Source organism: Artemia sp. Qi Xiang Cuo, chromosome 1, assembly GCF_049724085.1.
Source record: "Artemia sp. Qi Xiang Cuo chromosome 1, ASM4972408v1, whole genome shotgun sequence".
NCBI lineage: Eukaryota > Metazoa > Arthropoda > Branchiopoda > Anostraca > Artemiidae > Artemia > Artemia sp. Qi Xiang Cuo.
The window spans coordinates 17,981,463-18,003,491 of record NC_142794.1 but is presented as its reverse complement, the minus strand read 5'-3'; the positions used below and the strand labels follow the sequence as shown (position 1 = coordinate 18,003,491).

Genomic DNA, 22,029 nt, shown 5'->3' with positions numbered 1-22,029 from the left:
TGGCTTAGATGACGTTAGTATAATAATAGGTAAGTAAGAACAAATACACTATGAGGCCAACTTAGAAAGAAAACTCCATATTCTTGAAGAGGTAATTCGATCCTTAATTAGGGAAAGAGAAAACTATAAAGAGACAAACTATTGCTTTTACGTAAATTGAAGTGTCTGAAATTTTAAAACTCTCTAAAATAATGGCCAACAACTGCTAATTGAGCTGAATTCGAAAGGAGAATCGGATGGATAATATATATTCAAACAAACTTCAATCTTAATCCTCCTCGTTTACATCATTCTGTTGATGAAGACAAGCTGAGGTCATTCTGCTGATGTCAAACTTTAATCTTCCTCGTTTACATCATTCTGCTGATTCTGCTGTTGAGAACAGCTGAGCAAGCGTTTTTGGAAATTAGCAAAATGTCAGACATGCCATTTGTAAATGGCAAATACGACATTTAGGCGTAACATTGCTGACGTACCCAGTTGTGAAACCCAGGCGTATATACTTCAAGGTGCTTTAAGCTGACACGATTGATTAAAATACACACGCCACTGGTTATAAGTTTGAAAAAAAAAATAATTGGTTAAATTTGAGCTATAAACCTGCCTATTTCATCGAGCGAAAGGGAATAAACCGTATATGACTGGAGAAAGAATGGTCAACAAATGATAAGCGCAATTATGTGCCGCTGACAGATGAAACACACGCCAAGACACATAAGATAAAGATGAAATGAAACGAAAATTCTATACGCATTAATCTTCAAGTTCGGCATAATGGAAGCTACAGTGATGACAGTGATGAAGTTTGGTTCTGAAGCGTGGGCTCTTCGAAAAACGGAAGAGAAGTTGCTAGTGTTTTCCAGAGAAATCGCCTAAGGATTGTTTTGGGTACCCGACTGACTGATCGCATCTTAAATAGTAGGCTGTATGAAAAAGGTGGTCCAATCCAACTTCATAGGGCTATGATTAGAGAAAAGAAAGAATGGCTAGGAAACGTTCTGCGGATGAAGGATGACAGATTGCCAAAAATTGTTCTTGTCGGTCAACCGTCTAACCCCAAACAAAAGCAGGTCGTCCCTGAATAAGGCAGAAGGATGTCGTAAGGACAGATTTAAGGTAAATAGAAACTTCTAGGAAGGGCGTAAAGACAAGGGCTGTGAATGGATTGGGATGGAGGTGGAGCGTGCGTATCTGAGTTGGCCTCAAGCGGCCTACTATGGCAGTGGCTTATTAGTAGTGGTAGTAAAATTAAATGTTACCCTAGATACGTCACTTCGAAGTATGAAGTTAAGGTTGAGTAACCTTTCTAGTTAGAAAAAAGAAACAGTATTCATAAATAAGAAAAAAAGACAGACAACCTTTTTTAGAATTCAGTTTGTAATTCAAGTGATACAAAATGTCGACCAAGATATTAAATCTCTTCATCTATATGCTTCACTTGGAATATATGTGTTAAAGCTACAGTAGTTTTTAAATTAAAAAAAGAAATAATGACACAGAAATGAGTATACGTAAGATAAAGAGACAAATGATAGTTTTCAAAAATTCAGTTTGTATTTCAAGTGATACAAAATGTCGACTAAGATATTAAATCTCTCCACCTATATGCTTCACTTGGAACATATGCGTTAAAGCTACATTAATTTTTCGATTAAAAAAGAAATAATGATATAGAAATGAGTATATAAATATGAAATCGTCTAGGCTATTTCTGCTTTGTAGAGTTTGTCTGTTGTTTATTTTATTTTTATGTTGTGGTTTAATTAGAGTAAATCTTCCACTGAATCGAATAGCCGATGAATACTCATGTTTTAAAAAATCATTGTGCTTTGTAAAATTGTCAACTTATTTTTATTTGGTGGGTTAATTAGAATATTGAATTCCGATTAGAACCGAATAGTGGATGAATACTCCGTGTTTAAAACAAAAATCACTACTAGTAATTTTGGAGCATATTCATGAATCCAACAACCACTCTCTTATAGACAAAGATCAAAATTCTCGATAACTAGTTTATTATTTAACAGAAAACTGATATTATCAAAAATATTCGACCTGAAAAGCTCTTTAAAAGAATTTTTGACTTCACTTTGACATCTAGCATGCCTTCAACTTTCATAAAAACTTTTATAACAAATTAATCTTCACAAGAAGATCGCTTTTTATACATTTCTAATAACTAAGGAATAACACTATAATGTGAAAATATTTAATTAAGACGGCAAACATTAAATATGTATTATCTAATATATGGGAATACATGGAAGAGTTGTATAGTCTAAGAAATTATGAATTCTTTTCTAAAGGATACTCAGTTACCTTTGGAATGTTTAAGAGACCGACCTGAAAATCTTAGAGAATTAATGATTTTAAGGTATCCGATATAATTACAGTAATTCTTTTACGCTCTGAAATTTGATATACTAAGGAGTAAGATCAAAGTGAAGCGAGTCCAGTCTAGAACAATACAGGTTCATTTAATTAAAAGTAATGATCAGCTAAATAATACCTTATCGATTAAGACTATATAATAATTAGCCTTAATAAAATGGGTGAAAGTAGAAGGAGTGAATTTAAGTGAAAGTAGAAGGTAGAAAGGTAGAAGGGTGAAAGTAGAAGGAGTAGAAGACTTAATGTAGAAAATCAAATAAAATGGCTTCTGCAGCTTTTAGGATATTAAATAAAAAAGTTCAAGTTTTTTTCAACTGAAAGTGAGGAGCAACATTAAAAGTTAAAACGAACAGAAATTATTACGTATATAAAGGGGGCTGCCATCTTCTAAACACCTCGCTCTTTACGCTAAAGTTTTTTAGTGCTATTAAAAAAGCTTCTTATTATTCGAATTAAACGGCCTTTGTGTTTCAGGAATCGATCTTAAAGAATTTGGACAAAATTCAAACTTTTGCGTAAAGAGCGAGGTGTTGAGGAAGAGCAACTCCCTCACAGATGCAATAATTTCTGTTCGTTTTATGTTTTAATGCTGCCCTTTACTTTCAGTTGAAAAAACTTTGAAAAAACGACCATGAAATCTGGCTCCAACTCCACGGAAACACCAACTCCACGGGTCAATACGATCATACCCTGGGGAAAAAAAATAAATAAACACGCATCGGTGATCTTTCTTCTGGCAAAAAATACAAAATTTGACATTTTTGCAGAGAGGAACTGGAAACCTCTACAGTAGGGTTCTCTGAAAAGCTGAATCTGACGTATGATTTTCATTAAGGTTATTTGCCTTTTAGGAGGCATTTCTCCCCTTTTTCGAAAATTAGGCAAATTGTCTAAGGCTAGAAGGTTTTGATGGGTAACACTAAACTTAATTATCCTATATTTGGAACCGACATAATAAGCCGATTCTTTTAATATATCTATTGGTATCAAAATTCCGGTTTTTAGTCTTTCGATCACCATTGAGCCGCATTACCACAGTTCCTTACCACGCACTGTTTGATTAGGAAATACTTAGTAGGTAGGTGATGCAAGGTCTGAGTGCAAGGTATAAAGCTCAAAGGGTCCGAAACGTCAAAAATTCATAATTTTCTGTCACAAAAATTTCGAATCTTCGTGGAAGATTCTTCAGACCAATCTTGGAGGGATGAATACTAATATTCACATGGAATTGGTGAAATCTCCGAATATTGGCAAAATTATATTGAAAAACCTCATTTCAGATTTCCTGTGGGCAGAATACATATGATTGGCTGAAAAGGTATTCTACGGGTAATGGATAAAATTATAAGACTACAAAAGCTGTATAAAATCTACAGCTCACAAAGTAGCTCTGATCTCAGTGAGCTCACATTCTTAGGAAATTAGAGGGCAGAAAGGACATAATTCGCCAAATAGGTATTCTGCAGGCAGTGATAATAAATTGTATGAATGTAAAGGCTGTATAAAAGCTAAAAGTTCACAAAGTAGCTTTGTCTCAGTGTGTTCACACTCTGTGAACAAAACAATATAATTAATGGGCATAAGGTACATGATTAGCTATATAGGTATCCTGCAGATAGTGACAATAAACTGTATGGATGTAAAGGCTGTATAAAATCTATAAATTCACAAAGTAGCTTTGTGCTCAGTGAGTTCACACTCTAATATAATTAATGGGTAGAGTGCACATGATTGGCTATATAGGTATATGCGGGTAGTGGCAATAAATTAGGATATATGAATGTAAAAAATGTATAAAATCAATAAGCCCACAAAGAAGCTTGAGCTCAGTGAGTTAACACTTTTAGAGAATAAAAGGGCTGAAGGGACATGATTGGCTATAGGTTTCTGCAGGTAGTGACAACAAATTGTAAGAACGTAAAGAATGTATAAAATTTACAAGCTTACAAAGTAGCTTTGAGCTCAGTGAACTCACGATGTAAGAGAATTAGGGGGCAGAGTGCACATGATTGGCTATATAGGTATCAGCAGGTAGTGGGAATAAATTAGGATATATGAATGTAAAAAATTTATAAAATCTTTAAGCCTACAAAGTAGCTTGAGCTCAGTGAGCAAACACTTTTAGAGAATTAGTGGATATAATGAACAGGATTGGCTATACAGATATACTGCAGGTAATGGCAATACAATGGATGAATGTAAAGGCTGTATAGATTCTATATGCTATATCAAACAGTTCATGGTAACGAATTGTAAGTAGGGAGCGACCCGGCTCAATAGTAATCGAAACTAAAAAACAGAATTTTGATATCAATAGATACATCAAAAGAATCGGATTTTTATGCTGATTTCAAATATATGTTTCATGAAGTTTAGTCTTACTTATCAAAGGTTAAGAGCCTAACAAAATTTGCCTTATTTTCGAGAAAAGGGGGAAACACCCCCTAAAAGTCATAAAATGATTTTTCTACGAAAGTCAGTCATAGAAAAAGTCATAGTCATTAATGAAAATCACACCATCAGATTCAGCGTATCAGAGAACCCTACTGTAGAGGTTTCAAGCTCCTATCTGCAAAAATGTGGAATTCTGTATTTTTTCAGAAGAAAGATAACAGAAGCGCGTTTATTTGTTTTTTTTTTCTTCTTGTCCCAGGGGTGATCATATCGACCCAGTGGTCCCAAAATATCGGGATAGCGGCAATTCGAACGGAAATTAAAAGTTCTAGTGCCCTTTTTAAGTGACAAAAAAAACGAATGTCAACTGGGCCCCCTCCCACGCACCTGTTTTCTCAAAATCGTCCGATCGAAATTTAGAGATACCCATTTTGTTCAGCATAGCTGAAAAGCCAAATAACTACGCCTTTGGAGATATCATGCCCCCCTCACAGCCCCTGAGCAGAGGTTTACAAAACTTAACCATTGTTTACGTATAATATTTGCTATTAGGAAGTATGCATACATTTTGAAGATGGGGGGGGGGGGGGGCGAATTTTCTGCTGGTGGGAATTTTCACGGGGATAATTTTCCACGGGCTGAATTTTTAAGGGGAAATTTTACACTGGGGAAATTTGCCTGAATTTCTATGCGAAGTTCGTCTTATGTCTCGCTTTCTCTTTGCCGACTCAATTTTACGCTTGGAGATCTTAAGGGTAATTGTCCGGGGTAAATTTTCAATAGGATTAAATTGTCTAAGGGATGGATCCATGGGGAGGAGGAATTTTTCCGTTGATATTAGCCAGATTTTCTTGAATTATTTGAAAAGCGTTCAGAAATTGAATAAAACAAAACTAAATAAGTTTTTTCAACTGAAAGTAAGGAGGACATTGAATTTTAAAACGAACAGAAGTTATTCCGTATGCGAGGGAAGTTGCTCTTCCTCAACACCTCGCGCTTTACACTAAAATTCGAATTCTGTCTCAATTCTTTAAGAACGACTCCTCAAACATTATGTTCATTTAATTAGAGCAATAAGAAGCTTTTTAAAGTACTAAAAAACTGTAGCGTAAAGAGCGAGGTGTTGAGGAAGAGCAACTCCCTCATATAAGTAATTATTTCTGTTTGGTTTAACTTTTAATGTTACTCCTTACTTTCAGTTGAAAAAAAGTTGTTTGCCTTATTTAATTTTGCTCACAAATCAGCGTTGACTACAGCATCTCAACAAAACTTTCGTTCATGACAGACCATGACTAACGTAAACAAATATAATTTTATGATATAAGATCATTGGAGTCAATTCCCAAAAATTAGGGGAGGAGGGTAAAATATCTTTTTCAATTCAAGAGGGAGGGGACAAAATAAAAAGAAAGTATTTTTCAAAATCAAGAGGGGGATCCAGGGGGACATATGCCCTTCCGCGTAGTGACACCACTCCATAAGATATAATAGAGTAATGCTTTTAGACTCAAAATCTGAAATGCTGAAGAGTGGAACCAAAGAGAAGCAAGTTCCAGTCTGGGACAATATATGCTAATTGAAATGTACTTCAGTCGTTTAAAAACATATTTCACTCTTATTAAAATGGGCAAGACACAAGAATGAATTTTATTGCGGATCATTAATGCAGAACGCCAATAAAAGGACTATGCGTTTCTATAATATATATATATATATATATATATATATAACAAATATAATATATAATACAAAATAATAAGCTAAATAATATAATATATATTATATAAGAAAGCCCATAAAATAATTTATGAATCTCGATAATAAAAGCTGAATTGCATTTCCCTTTGTAGTAAGTGCATAACATAGGCCAAATCATTAATAAAGGTCAAATTTTCATTTCAATAATTTATAAGTGACGAAAACACTGGATAAAAGATGAACATTTTTAATTTTAGACTCTGAATCTTTTTCAAGTTTCAGAATCTTGTAAAATAATTTGAAATTTAAAGTAAAAAAATGGTATTATAAAAATACACTTTTGCCGGAGAAAAATATATACAGAAGAAATACAAAGAATAGAGAAACTAAGGACGATTAAAACCCCCATTACCCCAACATATATATACCAAACCCAGAAAAAAGCTTTTAAGACTCACAAAATATTAGAAGCTGTTAAAAATGTTATACAATCATAATACCACGAAGTACATTTTTTAGACATAATCCTTAATTTTTACGAAAAGTAAGGGGAAAGGGAGCATTTGAGCTAACCTTGGAGAATTTCTCCTATTGTTACTTATGCATAAAGTAAACTTGTCGTTTTTTGGGGGAGGGAGTATACGATCCTTGTCTCAACAGACAAAATTGCAAGTGTCTTTCCTCATTCCTCGTACCTTCCTGGAGGGGAGAATTAAGAAAATCTTCCTCAGGGGAGCGACAATTTGATGAATTAAAAAAAAAATATATGGTAGATAAGTTTTTTGAACGAGAAATATCAACAAAGCGAGAAAAGCATGAACTGAGACGAAACGGAAAGAAAGTATATTCAAAAGAATAAATTAAAATACCAAATAAAAGAGTGAGTGTTTAGTTACTTGAATCTAAGCAAAAGATGAAAATTGAAGAGAAAAAATAAAGAACCTGAATACCATCAGACATTCCAGGTAGGCTTCAACTCCCTTTCGGTAGGCTGTAATTTCAGGAGATACGAGAGCATCGCCAAGATCTTCATATTTTTTTCGTAAAAGAAGAGGATCATCATTTTCTTCAATGAAAGACTGAAGGCTCCGTATTTTTGTAACTGGAATTTCAAAGAACATACGCGATTAGAAGCACCCATATCAGAGAAAGAAAAACACAAATTTTTTTTCAAACATTAAAAAGTCTAACTCCGCTAGGGTTTCAAAAAATCAATAATATATATGGCTTTTCAAGTCAATTAATTGACATGCACAGGATCAGCTAATTAAAAATGAATACTATTTGATAATCTAATCATTCTAATGATTTGATACTATTATAAATAAATAAATTAATTCAAATAATTAATTAATTGAATTAATGCAATTAATTTGATCAAATTACTTTAATAGTTTAATGGATAGCTGTCATACTAGTTGATAGGCGGCCAAATCATTTTATTTAAGAAGGTTGATTAAAGTAATTTATTAATTGACAATATGTCACTAGCCGATATCGTTCTGCTCAAATCAAAATTTTTAAAACAAGTTATTTACTAATTTACAGGATAATGTACCCTAAATTCTGTTTCTGTTACTATATATATTTTACATTTAAGTATATAGTATAAAACTATACATAAATTTTATATTTTATATAAAATATATTTTATATTTGAGATGTCGGCGAGGATCTACTAGTGTGTCACTAGATGATAACGTTAGGTTCATAAGAAAAATTTTTCAGAAACAAATATTTTACAACTATATTCGTTGATGTACCAGATAACCATTTTCTATAGCAGGAAATATGCTATCATTTTGACCATGTTGTGACCACGGCAAAATCTCTTGTTCAGACTGTAAAACCGTCAAATCATTTTTCCTAGTAAGTGACACAGAACCATCAACTTATTGATTATGTGACACCAATAGATGTCAGGTGTTCATAAAAAGAGGAACATAATTATTTTACTAATATACCTTCCTAAAATACCTCAATATAAAATTTACAACATTTAACTATGTACAAGAGCAGGGGTGGCCAACACAAATTTTCTCGCGGGCCACTTTCGAAATGCATCATAACTCCGCGGGCCACATAGAAAATTATATATACCCATATTAGATTTAAACCTATTAGAGATATTTTTTGGAGTTACAAATTGAAAAATAATGAATTTTTATTAATTATTTTTACATATAAGCATAGATAATATGATAATAATAATGATACTAAATGCAAATTGTAAAAAATGTATAATACTAAAATAAAAAAATCATAGAAAAATATTTATTTCACTAGTGCGATATTTGTTTCTCCGCTTTTTCACTTAGCTTTTGCAAGATAATCTCCATTTGGGTATTTGCACATCGTAATTAGTAAATCCGAAAAGAAAAAAACATTATTGATTCTCCCTGCTCAATCCCAAATCTAGGTGAAGATAATGCAGCAACTGTTGCTATTAACGTGAATGAATTGTCTCGAGTAATAAAGAACTATCTTACTATTAATGCCAACAAACCCATCGAATGGCCAAGCGCTTCAAACCAGCCTGATAAGCCCTCCTATGCAATCGTACTGAAAAAGCTGCCCGAGTCGCTTGATACCCCGAGTGCTATGAAGAGATTCATAGATTCGGTATTTGTGGATACTAGTGACATATCTGAATTACGGAGAGTCACATCAATCTGGAAACTAGTGGTTTATTCAAAAAAAACAGCTGAAACCATTGTTGAGTCAAGGAAGACCATGCAGCTGCGGATCTCTACTGCCTTAAAGAACCCTTGACAAAGTAGTGTAGGAAATAGAATTCTTTCCAACGTATTAATGGATGATATAACGATGCTGGTCTCAAGAGCTACCAAGTCTGAAGAGATTAGTAGTTTCTTTATATTCAGAGTTCTTTCCGGCTGTCGATTGGATTTGAATAAATTTCTTAAGGACTCTGTGAAGATCTATTAAGAAAAACTGCCCACTGAAGAATTGCTTTTCTTACTGCATCGCTGCTACTATTGCTGAAGCCAAGGTCGCTTAGCTGGCAATAGCACCAGTATCCTAGTCCGCACCAGGTATGGTGTCTCTGACCACATCTATATAATGAATGATACTGAATACTATGATTGCGCTACGGTTTGCGTTTTTTATAAGAAAGTGTTTCATACCTCACATATTATAAAGCGTCCATAAAACAATAAACAAGAAAGGCACTAATCAGACAAACCAAGTAATCTCGAACACTTCACACAGTTCTTAGAATATAAACAGAAATCTTTTCAAATGGCCTGATATAGTTGACCACTGTTTGACTGATTATAATACAATATGCCTGCAAGAACATTTCAATCAGAGAAGCTGGCCTGAACCTACTAAATCTCTAGCCGTCCTTCTCTGTGTTCTCCGTGCCTGCAAAACATTCATCTTTATGGGGCTGCTCATCTGGCGTTGTTGACACGTTGGTTAGCAATCGTCTCGCGTGCAAAGTATACGAGACCAGTGACAATTTTCTTGCAATTAGACTAGATAACCAACTAGTTAGTAACTTGTACCTTCCAACTGATTCACATGATGACATATCTGAGGACATAGTTGCTATAAGTGCTGCTAAACTAATCTATTGCCTTAACAAAGCTAAGAGAGGGTTCCTTGGGTGCATATGTATGTCCGACTTTACTTATGTGTTAGATGTTAATATAAATGCCCCAAACAGTCATTTTCGCATTCTATTAGGTATACTTGAAAACCGTTTTACTATTCACCGGAAGAACCAGAACTTTTCGTGTATCCACCAATCTGGTTCTACGTCCAATCTAGACCATATTGTTAACTCTAGTTCTTTGCCAGTACGTGAGGTTCTTGTCCTTCAGAATAGTTTCACTTCGGATCATTTCCCAGTTCAGTGTATTATCAGTAGGCCTACCTCGTTTTCCGCTGTGAATAATTCGTCGATACTCACTCAAAGGTGGCATGAGGTTCTGGTTTGGCGTAAAATTGATAAAGAAAAGTTTCAAGATTCTTATGATCTTGTTTCGTCAAGAATTCACGTATCGCTTGACCTACTTATGAAATTCTCCCATCGTGATGAAAGAGATGAGCGGTTATGTCTTAATATCTATTACGCCGAACTGACCCATGCTCTTCTGTTTGCCGAATCTCAGGGAGATTCCAAGTCTCGTGCCAGACAAAAAACTCAAGAAAAGGGATGGTCTTCTAACCCTTTGTTACAATTAGCATGCGACTAAGCTACCTTCTGGTACGTGATATGGAAGAAATGTGGTAGACCACGCTCAGGAGTACTTAAAGAGATTAGAGTTGCATCTAATCGTAGGTTTTGGAAGGAACTTGCTCGTCACCGTGTGAAGTTGAAACAAGAGCTTTCTGAGTAAGTCATTAAAAATCCTAATCTGTTATGGAAAAAATTTGATAACAAAGAGTCAGCAGATCTCAAGTCGGATATCCCATCTTTAGCATGTATAAACTATCACTTTGATGAGTTTTCCACCTCAAAACAGGATGCTATACATTTCTGTTCATGAAAACGTTTCATCCCTCCTCTCATCAACTCCAGATACAGATTTCATAGTTACCCAATCACAGGCTGCGTCCGCGGTCCGACGGTTGAAAAAGAAGAAGTCGGCTGGCATTGACCGTGTATCCACCCTTCACCTTAGCCATTGCAGCCCAACTTTTATGGGGCACCTAAATCTTCTCTTTCAGATGATCTTCACTGCTGGACTCGTACCATTGGCATTCAGTAGTGGGTCGCTTAGGCCAGTCCTCAAGAAAGGAAAAAGTACTTCGGAATGTGCTTCGTTCAAACCGATCACAGTAGCACCAACGCTTTGCAAAATCTTTGAACTTTTGGTCATTGATGAAATCCAGGAAAAATGCTGGACTTCCCCTTCCCAGTTTGGGTTCCAGAGGGGTGTTGGTTGCGGCCACGCCATTTCTGCTTTGGCTTCAGACTTGATTGACGCTGATGAATCAAAAGAGTCCATTGTTATAGGTCTACATGACGTCTGCCGTGCCTACAACTCACTTCTCCATGACCAACTCATTCTGGATATGGGAAAGAGAGGTGTACAGAAGGATATCCTACTACCCATTAAAGATATGTGCGACCACCTACAGGCTGAACTCCTACTTCCTGGCCATGGTCGAGCCCTCACTGAATATACACCAGACGTGATGCTGTCCTACCGAGGGAATCCTGTAGCCCCAGTAAAAAAGGGTGCTCGACAAGGATCAGTCACATCTCCTTGTGCCTTTAATAACTGTATTATTGAACCACAGTCTACTATTGAGACAACATACATAACTCGTGGCATAGACGTTTCAATAATAGCTTACGCCGATGACATTCTGAACCCCAGCCGAACAGTCGCAGGTACAGAGACCACCTTCTCCACACTACAATCAAATTACAGTCGCATGGGTCTTGAATTTAACCCACAGAAGTCGGATATTCTTCTGTTCAACTGGCGCCAAGAAGAGGTCTCGTCTGTGAGGCTGGGAGAACTGTCTGTAGCCCCTGTCTCGAAAATTATTTACCTTGGTTTACCAACTGGAAAGGATCTAAGAACTACCCGCTCCCTTCTTATTGATCATCTCCGTAAACGCCTGGCTTTTGCTTACAGTAGAGTAGTCTCATCTAAAATCCGTTTCAACCGTTTAAATCTGGCTCGACTTTATAATGCAGTATCCCTTCTCTATTTCCTGTATCTAAGCCCGTTTTGGAGAATTTTTCCCGAGCCAGAGAAAAGAAAGCTCAGATCCACGTTTTTTAAGTATGCGAAGTTCTTGTTGCAGCTCCCGCCGTGGACAAGAAATTCGCGCCTTGTTAAAAATTTAAAAATTGCGGACCCAAGGGCAGCTATAATTGAACGAATTCAACGGTACATCGAGAAAGTCTCTTCCCACCCTTGGTACCGTTTGCTAAGGCAGTAAATCGCTGTCCATTTAATTTTATTTGCACATCTCTTGTCATATTTAGTCTTTTTACCGTCTCTTGTCATATTTAGACTAGTTGATTGAGTCCGTTGATTATGAATTGAAGTTATCAAGTATTTTGCTGTAGGTTAGGTTAGTTGAATTGAAGTTATCAATCATATTGCTTATGTTTCTTCAGTACTTGGGAGTTTAAAAAGTAAAATCTCCTACGTACCTGCTGTGGAGTATATAATTGAGTTTTTGTTTCTCGTCTTTGTAATTTGTTCGATTATGTGTAATGTCTTGTAATTTGTTTTTTGTGTGTGTTTTTTCTTTTTTAGTGATACTCCGTCTTTTGTACCTTTTTTTGACGGGTAATAAAAAAATAAATAAAAAATAAATAAAATTAGCAGGTGTTGAACCGAAAGTGCTAACAACTTTTTGTGCCAAATTTCTTGAATTGAATAACTTTTCTCTTGTGATGTAAGTTTAAAACAAATCTATTTTTGATTCTGAATTTTCAAACATGAGTTTTAATTAATTATTACACTGTATGTTAATCAGATACATTTGGAGATATTTTGGGATAGACTCAATTTCAACATGAAAAGGAGAGGAACACATTTAAAAATTTTGGTGTTTTTTTTTTTTCAACTCTAAATTACTGAATCGGCATTCAAAACCATTTACAGGTTTTCTTATTTCTTTCGCATATTTTATATAACTGTTACATTTTTTTTTCTTAAATTCTTTCAACATTGGAAAGTGGTGAGCATTATTAATTTTCAATTGTGATTCAAATAACAGCACTTTGTTCTGATATTCTCTCTTGTGATTAAATGTATTAGCTGTGAGGTTATCGTTTCCTTGCATTGAATATTTAATGTATGGGGCTGATTGACATTACTCACAAAAAAACATGAATATGATCACCATTCATAATTAATTAATTTTGACCACGACCATAGTTTGTCATTCATAAACAAATCAATTTCTTCTCACAAATGAAAAAATCGCTGTAAACATCTTCCACGACTGAAATACACAACGTCACCGTATTTTGAATCTACTTCTTCAGACATCCTTAAATTGTCGAGGCGCAAGTGCATACGATCGAATTTAATTCACTGTTTTTATAACTCTACTTGCATAACATGATACATCGATAATGCTTGGGCTATGCGACATAATAATATAATACTTGGGCTATATACATCGATAAACAACATTGTTAAGAGTAAAACATCAAATCTGTGTTGTTACAAGATGTGCGCGCATCACAAGGGCGCAGAACTTAAAAGTGTGATGAATCTAGCGGGCCGCAAAAATGTTTACGGAGGGCCGCATGCAAACCCGCGGGCCGCGGGTTGGCCACCCCTGTACTAGAGGATAGACCACAAAATCGTTTTTACAGTTCGATTCATGAAGTCATCAACCAATTGATAATATACTACCAGAAGATATTATTTTCAGAACCAATAAATTTATGAAAAAAAACTTTTTAAAATTATACTAGTTGATATACCACAGAACCAGTTTCTATCCAGAACCACAGAACCAGAACCATCATCATGTGCCATTGTTTGATAAACTTGTTGCCAGGATCTTTCGGGAAGAAACAACTTTCCACTGATAAACTAGTTTATACATCACGAAATCAATCCTTTTTATAGCAATTTTCACGCTGGGGTGGCCCCTGCTCCATTTCCTTATTTTTGCCTTTTGCTGCTTGATTTTTTTAATTTGCTCTGAATTTTGTCTGAAGATATACCACCCTGAAGTGTTAATTTTCTATATATGTTCTAGGCTCATGCATCGCGATCTGCTCTCCATTGACTAGAGTGGAATTTTTTTCAAAACTGTTTGTAATAATAAAACCTTGAATAATGCTATCTTTTACTGCTAACATTGCCTTTTACATGTATGTTACTCAATCATTTTGATGTTGACAGATCTTGCTTGATCAGTTGACTACTTCGTATTACGATTAGCTGATAGTCGTAAAATCATTTTTTACAGCATTAATGGTGGTACTATCAGCTATCTGATGATACACAACAAGCTGCTGCTTGCACTCAAAACAAAAGTAATCGGTGAACATAACGAGATTTCACAACCGTAATAAAAATCAAAAACAAATTTTGCTACTTGACCACGAAATAAGATTTGTAATATATAGTTCCAGAGCCTTAACTACTTGATGCTATATCATCTACTACAAATGCTACTAACAGCTCACCGTAGCATAAAGCCGACTGAGGCAAATACAACTACGCACGCTCCGCTCCTATCCCAATCAATTCAAAGCCTCCCTCTTCACACCCTTCCAGGAAGTTCCCATTTCCCTGAAATCTTCCTTTACGGCATCCTCCCACCTCAACTGTGGACAACCAGTTTTCCGTTTAGCCTTAAACGGTTGGCCAAAAAGGAGAATCTTGTAATCTGAAATCCTTCATCCGCAAAACGTGCCCTAGCCATATCAATCTTTCTTTCATTATAGCCCTAGAAAGTGGGCCTGAACCACACTTTTCGTACAGCCTAATGTTTGAAATACGGCCAGTCAGTCGGGTACACGAAACAGTCCGTGGGCAAAAACAATCTGTAGTCAATTTCTCAGAAAAACATCTAGCAAATCTTCTTTGGTTTTTCGGAGCGCCAACGCTTCAGAACCATATTTGAAGATATTGAACCATATTCTAATCTAGCTTCCCAGACTTATTTTCCTATTTTTCCAACCTTTTTTCAACTGTGAAACATACCCCGAGTCTTGGCTATTCTACTTTTAATATCTTTAAGGCACCCACGGTCTTTACTAATAATACAAGTAAAGCGGCCCACTTGATCGAAGTTTTCGCTACCCAAGGTCATCTTTTTATCTTCACTTATTTCTAGCCTTATCGACTTAGTCTTCTTAAAATTAAGTTTTCAAACCTATTCTAGCACCCTGAACTCGCAAACCCTGTAAAAGGCCATTCGTTTTACTTACACTTTCATCTAGGATGCTTAAATCATCATCATCATAATCTAAGTTCAGGAAAGTTTATCTTCACCATTCGATTCCGTGTTCTCCCATTGCCTTTCCCGTGCTCTTTAAGAAATAGTCCATGTGCTCTTTAAGCACAGCATAGTTATGCATTTACGTAGTACTAATCCCTTTAATTTGTTTGTCTGATATACCATACAAGGATAAGACCTTCGTAAAAGCTCTTCTATCAGCTGAATCGAACACTTGCTCATAATCTACAAAACTGAGGACTCAATGTGCTTGACGACTCACGCACTTCTCAATTATTAATCTAAGGGTGAAAATTTGGTCGACGTATCCTCTACCCTTCCTAAAACCCCACCGTTCTTCTCTTAAAACTTTGTCTACAGCATCTCTGAGTCTAAAAAGAATCATCATACTTTGTAATTTGTTACCTAGAGAAACCAGGCTAATGCCACTATAATTACCACACTCACTCTTATCATTTTTCTTACACAGGGGTTTAATTAGGGTTTTCTTAAAATCGGTAAGTACTTCCCTTTTTAAGAAACTGTTTTACCACACTATTAGCACCTGCAGCCTTTTTGTTTTTTAATTCTTTCAGTACTGTCCCTAATTCTTCCTCACAAAATGAATCTTCCTTCACATCCAAAGTTTCATAAACTTTTTCATTTTCCTCTATATCTTTTCCTGCAACTCTATCCTGGTTTAGCACATTCTCAAAATGTTTTGCCTCTTTAACTCTTTCCTTATCACTAATTGTGGCCAGGTTTCTTTCTTCAACTGGGAGAAGTCCAGATTGATTACTCCCTTTCAATTTATTAGCATGCCAGTACAATATTTTACTATTATTTTGTCAAGTTACATCTTCCAGATCCTCTGCAATTTCATCCATGGTCTCTACTTAACGCCATTTTAGTCCCTACTTTAATCCTTTCTCCATTTTCTTTACGTTCCTCTTACTTTGGTATGATCTATCAGTCTGATAATCCTTACACAAGCCTCTTCTCCTCTCTATCAAACATAAAAGCATTTTCACTAATATTCCTAGTTGCGTTCCTATTTTTCTTCCTTAAGACACCATCAACAAATTCACAAATTATTTTCCTAAAACTATATCTTCGACATTGTCAAATTTTAAACCCTCAGGTTTAGTTTTCAACTGTTCCTGGAAAGCTTCTTTCAAATTCTCATCCTGGAGTCTTCCAAAGTCATAGCTTTCCGGAAGGTAGTTACCCTTCCGAAATTTCAGCTTTAAATTCAGCCTAGACACTACTAGATGGTGATCTGTACTTCTGACATCAATGACAGCACTTTTACTCTAGTGTCTTGTATTCTAGCTGTCTTACCACCATGTGACTACCATGGTAACTTATGGGCCATTTCATGACCAAACACTTTTTTACAACTAGACTAATGTACCTACAAAATTGCAGCAGTCTGAAACCATCAATGTTTTCTTTTCTTACACCAAATTCACTTAGGCTAGGATACCATATATGGCAATTTCTACCAACCTGGGCGTTAACGTCTCTAATAAAAGCACAATATTTCTACCTGAGACCCTGTCTATTTGTTCCTGTAGCTGCAAGTAGAATTCATCTGAGTCACTACTATCTCCGTCAGTCGGTTCAACAGGGGCATATACTACTATGACTCAAACCCTGCACTTTTTAGTCATTAAATGAGTGATTAGCATTCTATTATTAATACCTTCCCAACCTACAAACAGAACTTAGCAGCTTCCTTATTCATCATGAGCCCTACTCCCCAGTTCCTACTCCCTATATTTTACAGTAAAAGAGGGTATCTCCAACCTTTTACAAAAATAAATTAAAGAATGAAGAGTAAATTCATCTATATTTTGTCCGATTCCACGAGGGTCATCAATAATTGATGGCGTTGTATTTGGAACGAAATTCATTCACAAAAGAATATTTTAATATTTTACTAGTAGATGCATCAATCAATTTTTTTTTCTCAAAAAATCAAACTGAATCAAAATTGATAGAAATCAATTTTTTTGAATTAAGACTTACACCGACCGTTTGATACCACCAGTTGAAACTATGTAATCAGAAAGGAGCATTTTCAGACAAAAATCTTTCGCAGCAATTATACTAGTTGATATACCAAAAGTCAGTTTTTGTAGTGACATTTGTGGCCCCATATATTGCTCAATCATATATCACTATTTCTAACCGTTGTGCTCCAGGTATTGTTTAAAATTTGTTTATTACAATACTTTATATATTATACATAATTATATTGCAAATATAAATATATATTACAAGTGGTAACAAACGATATACCTAGGCATGTTATAACATGCTTCATGGGAGACTTTAATGGAAAGATTGGCAACGACAGGGATTACTGTCCCCAAGTACTAGGTAACCATGGGTTGGGAGACCAAAATAAGAAAGGTGAATTGCTCGTTGATTTTGCAGAAGCCAATGATTTAATTGGTGGTGGGAGCTTATTTTCTCATCTTAACATCCATAAATATTCTGGACCTCTCCTGATGGTTTAACTAAAAATCAAATAGACCACTGTTTGGTTAGCCGTAAGTGGCGCTCAAGCCTCATTGATGTACGATCATATAGAGGTGCTGATGTAGGATCTGACCACTCACTTATGATAGCAGAACTTAAAATCAAGTTGAGGAGAAATACAAAGAAGATTCCTCTCCCCGACGCTCTTTTTGACTCAGACAAGCTGCTAAACAAAACATTAAAGCATGATTTTGTTGTAGAACTTTCAAATCGCTTTCAAGCTCTTTCTCAACTACAATAGTTAGATCAAGAACACATGTGGAAGGACATGAAGACTTGTTTTCAATTGGTTGCCTCAGAAATTATTGGCTAAAGAAAGAGCCCGAGTGGCTTTCAGATAAGACATGGGCCCTCACAGAGAAAAGAAACTGCATAAAACAAACCCTTCTTCAGAGTCAAGTATTAAGCTAAATGATCTTCAAAAGTTTCAGCTATAGAGAAGCAGACAAAGTGGTCAAAAAAGCGCAAGAAATGGCCACCGTTGTCAAATAAAAGGAAGGCGAAACTTGCAGAAGAAGCTGCCAAAAGAGGTGACTCTAGAGCCCTTTATAGGATAACAAATGAAATAGTTGGAAAGAAATTATCCCAAAATGGCCCCGTTAGGGACCCTTTTAGTGCTTTGCAGACAGAGCCAGAGGTTGTAAATGAAATATGGGTGTCACACTTTGAGAAAGTTCTGAATAGACCCCCACCAAAAAACACCCCGAATATGCCAACGATATCAGTGATGACCCACCAAGTGTGGTGGACATAAGTACTGCAGCTTTGTCAAGTTACGTTGGAAAGGATACAGACCGAACTAGATAAACACCTGTGAGATGAACAATATGGGATCCGTGCAGGACGTTCCTACGCGGATCTTAATTTCACTTTACGCATGCTCACAGAGGAAAGTCAAGAGTGGCGGTCTAAAATATACCTGACTTTCATCGACTTTGAAAAGGCTATCAATTCGGTCGACCGCGAAACTTTGTGGCAAATTCTGAACTTTTACAGCTTTTCGGATAGGATAATTAAGATAATTATGTCATTGTACGAAGGGAATGAATGCTGCATTAAGACGCCAGAAGGCCAAACAAGATACTTTAGAAACTTATCTGGAGTTAAACGGGGATGCGTGTTGTCTGCTCTTTATAATAGCTATTGACTATACCCTTCGCAACACAACAACAGATGGCATTGAATTATCATCCGGTGTAACAGTCAGCAATTAAGATTTCGCAGACGACATAACATTGGTTCAGGGTTGCAAGCAACGTTTACAGTACTTCATTCACAGGGTCAATGTGAAAGCCAGCCAGCTATTTCTTAAAATAAATGCAGGAAATATAAAACCATGGCAACCTCCTATTCCCCCCCCCCCCACATATCACATGTACTGGTGAGGAAACTGAACAAGTTATTGAGTTTAAGTATTTGGGCAACATCAAAGAGAATACTGGATCCACCACAAAAGAAGTCATAACTAGAATAGGTCAAGCTAAGGCAGCCTTCAGTCGACTGAAAGGAATCTGGATATCCAAGAATTATTCATATCGCCTGAAATTATATTTACTCAACAGTAACGTTTTACCAGTCCTCCTCTATGCAGCCTAGACTTGGCCCTTAAACATTCAACAAGAGAAGAAGATTCTTGCTTTTGTGAACAATTGCCTCCGGAGGATTCTGAATATACATTGGTCAGATAGGGTCTCAAACGATACCATTCGGAGATTCACCAATCAACCACCAATAACCTACACCATCAGATCTCGTAGATGGAGGTATCTCGGACAAGTTTTAAGAATGGAAAAACATAGAATCCCGAAATCTACACCTGAGTGGCAGCCAGTTGGAAGCCAGAAGCGAAGAAGACCTCGAAACACATTGAGGTGAACCTACAACAGTGAACTATGCCGCCTGAATACCTCTCTCCAATCAGATTGGGAAGATGTCTACGCAGCGGCTCATCTCAGACCCGATTGGCGAACATTCACTGATGCCCTAGGCGCACCTCGCGGCGACGGAGGATCTAAGGTCTAAAAAATGTCTGCAAATTAGTTAACGTCCAAATTCATCGGTGAATGTCCAAAATACCCTTTTTTCTCCTTGGATTTAGTCACCGTTGCCAGCCAATTTTTTCAATTTAATGCAAAGGTTGATGATGGAAAGTTAGGTTAGATTATGTTTGGTTAGACGAGGTTAGGTTGGTTTAGATTAGCTTAAATTAGGTTTTTAACCCATTTCTGATATTTAGAACCAAATGTAACCTAACCTAATCTAACTTAACCTAACCTAATCTAAACTAACATAATCTAATCTAACCTAACTTATAACTTTTACCATCATAGCCTGCATAAGACTGAAAAATCTGACTCGCAAAGCTAATTGAATCGAAGCAGAGGAAAAGGAATTTCTAACATTCACGGATCAATATCGACATTAACTAGATTTCGGACATTCACCGTAACACACACACACTCATATATATACATATATATATATATATATATATATATATATATATATATATATATATATATATATATATATATATATATATATATATATATATATATATATATATATATATATATATATATATATATATATATATATATATATATATATATATATATATATATATATATATATATATATATATATACATATATATATATATATATATGAATTCTTGGAGATTTTCTTTTATCTAGTCATTTCGGAGGGGATAGATTCAAAGACCCCCTTCCCCTGTGTACATGCAACTTTGGAAAAGTTTTAACACAATTCAATACCTGGAAAGAGTTGATTTGAATCCAAAATGAAGACAGGACATACATAAAAACTAATAAACTTAGCCTCCCCCAGTCGTGTCAAGATTAATTTTTTCCAACATGAGTTATTCAATGCAAATTTCTCTTTTAAATAAGAAGCTCTAAAACCGTTGAACTTTCAGAAAGTTTTAAGAAGTTTCCCGTCTTTTTTAACAATTTGATTGTGAAATATCACTATTATGGGATATAGAAGTGGAAAAGTCATTAGTAATAATCGGTCACACTTTTAGTCCTCATTAGACTCTTTTGTAAAAAGTCTTCTACATCTGCCCACCGGAAAGCTAAAACTGGAGTGTAAAGCTAAGTTCTGAGAGAAGATGGTAATTGTTATCAAGCAAAACTACTAAGCCACGTTACTCTGAAACTTCCAGATTAGACCCCGGCGCCGCGCCGATGAGGGAAGACCGGCGGCGGCGGGACAAAAAACAGCACGCCCCGCCGCGCCGCCGGTAAGACGCCGGCGGCGTGCCGCCGGTAAGCTGTCGGTGGCGCGCCGCCGGCGCGATCAATGTTGACCGCAAACATTAATGTTTTCATCAGTCTTTCTCAAATCACAGCTTGAATTTACAACAGATTCGAGCCTATTCATGAGTTCAAAAATTCACAAGTCGCTGACTGGAAACTGGTCTTCTTTGTTATTCATCAAGAGAAGTAGAAATCTGGTAGGAACGGAATGGCCTTGGTGTTTCAGATCCCTTGCATAATACGATTAGTTGAAGTATCTATTAGCTCTGTATTCTTATCATGAATAAGTGTACCAATAATAAGTTTTTTTCATCAAGTATTGTTATACTCACAATATCAACTACTGCGTCACAGTAGTCGTCCTCTCTCTGTGTTAAAGCTGTTAATATAACTTTGAAATTAGAATTGTCATTTTTTTCATATAGACTATTTCCTATATTTATTTTGTCACCTCTAAAACATTTGAAATGGGCGACTTTGATATTGATTGTTTTTTTTTTTGCTCTTTTGGATTCCTAAAAAGCCTTCTTATATTAAAAACTGGTTTTTAATTACATTTAAAAAAAATGTATTTTAATGTTTTTTTGGCTTCTTTATAGAATATATGTTATGTAGGCTAAGGCTGAACTGCTGCTTTTTTATCGCTTTTGGCTGCTCTTTTGCATATTATTCATTTTTTTTCTTCTGGGGATTCTTTAAAAAGTTCAAACTGATAAATACATTAAATAAATCACATTTTAAACTGTTATTGTAAGGAGTAAATTTATCACCCTGCAAAATACAGTATTAAAACTTTACACGTGAAAGCTTTAAT

At 35.7% G+C, this 22,029-nt stretch overlaps 1 protein-coding gene across 2 annotated transcripts in view; it reads right to left on the bottom strand.

Moving 5' to 3' along the window:
- LOC148956066 (tonsoku-like protein) overlaps positions 1-22,029 on the bottom strand; it is a 252,279-nt gene that overhangs the window by 167,181 nt on the left and 63,069 nt on the right. For both annotated transcript variants that reach the window (XM_089092042.1, XM_089092127.1), the window contains one exon: positions 7,434-7,585. In XM_089092042.1, coding sequence (XP_088948168.1) covers positions 7,434-7,585 — 152 coding nt within the window. The remainder of the gene's footprint in view (positions 1-7,433; positions 7,586-22,029) is intronic.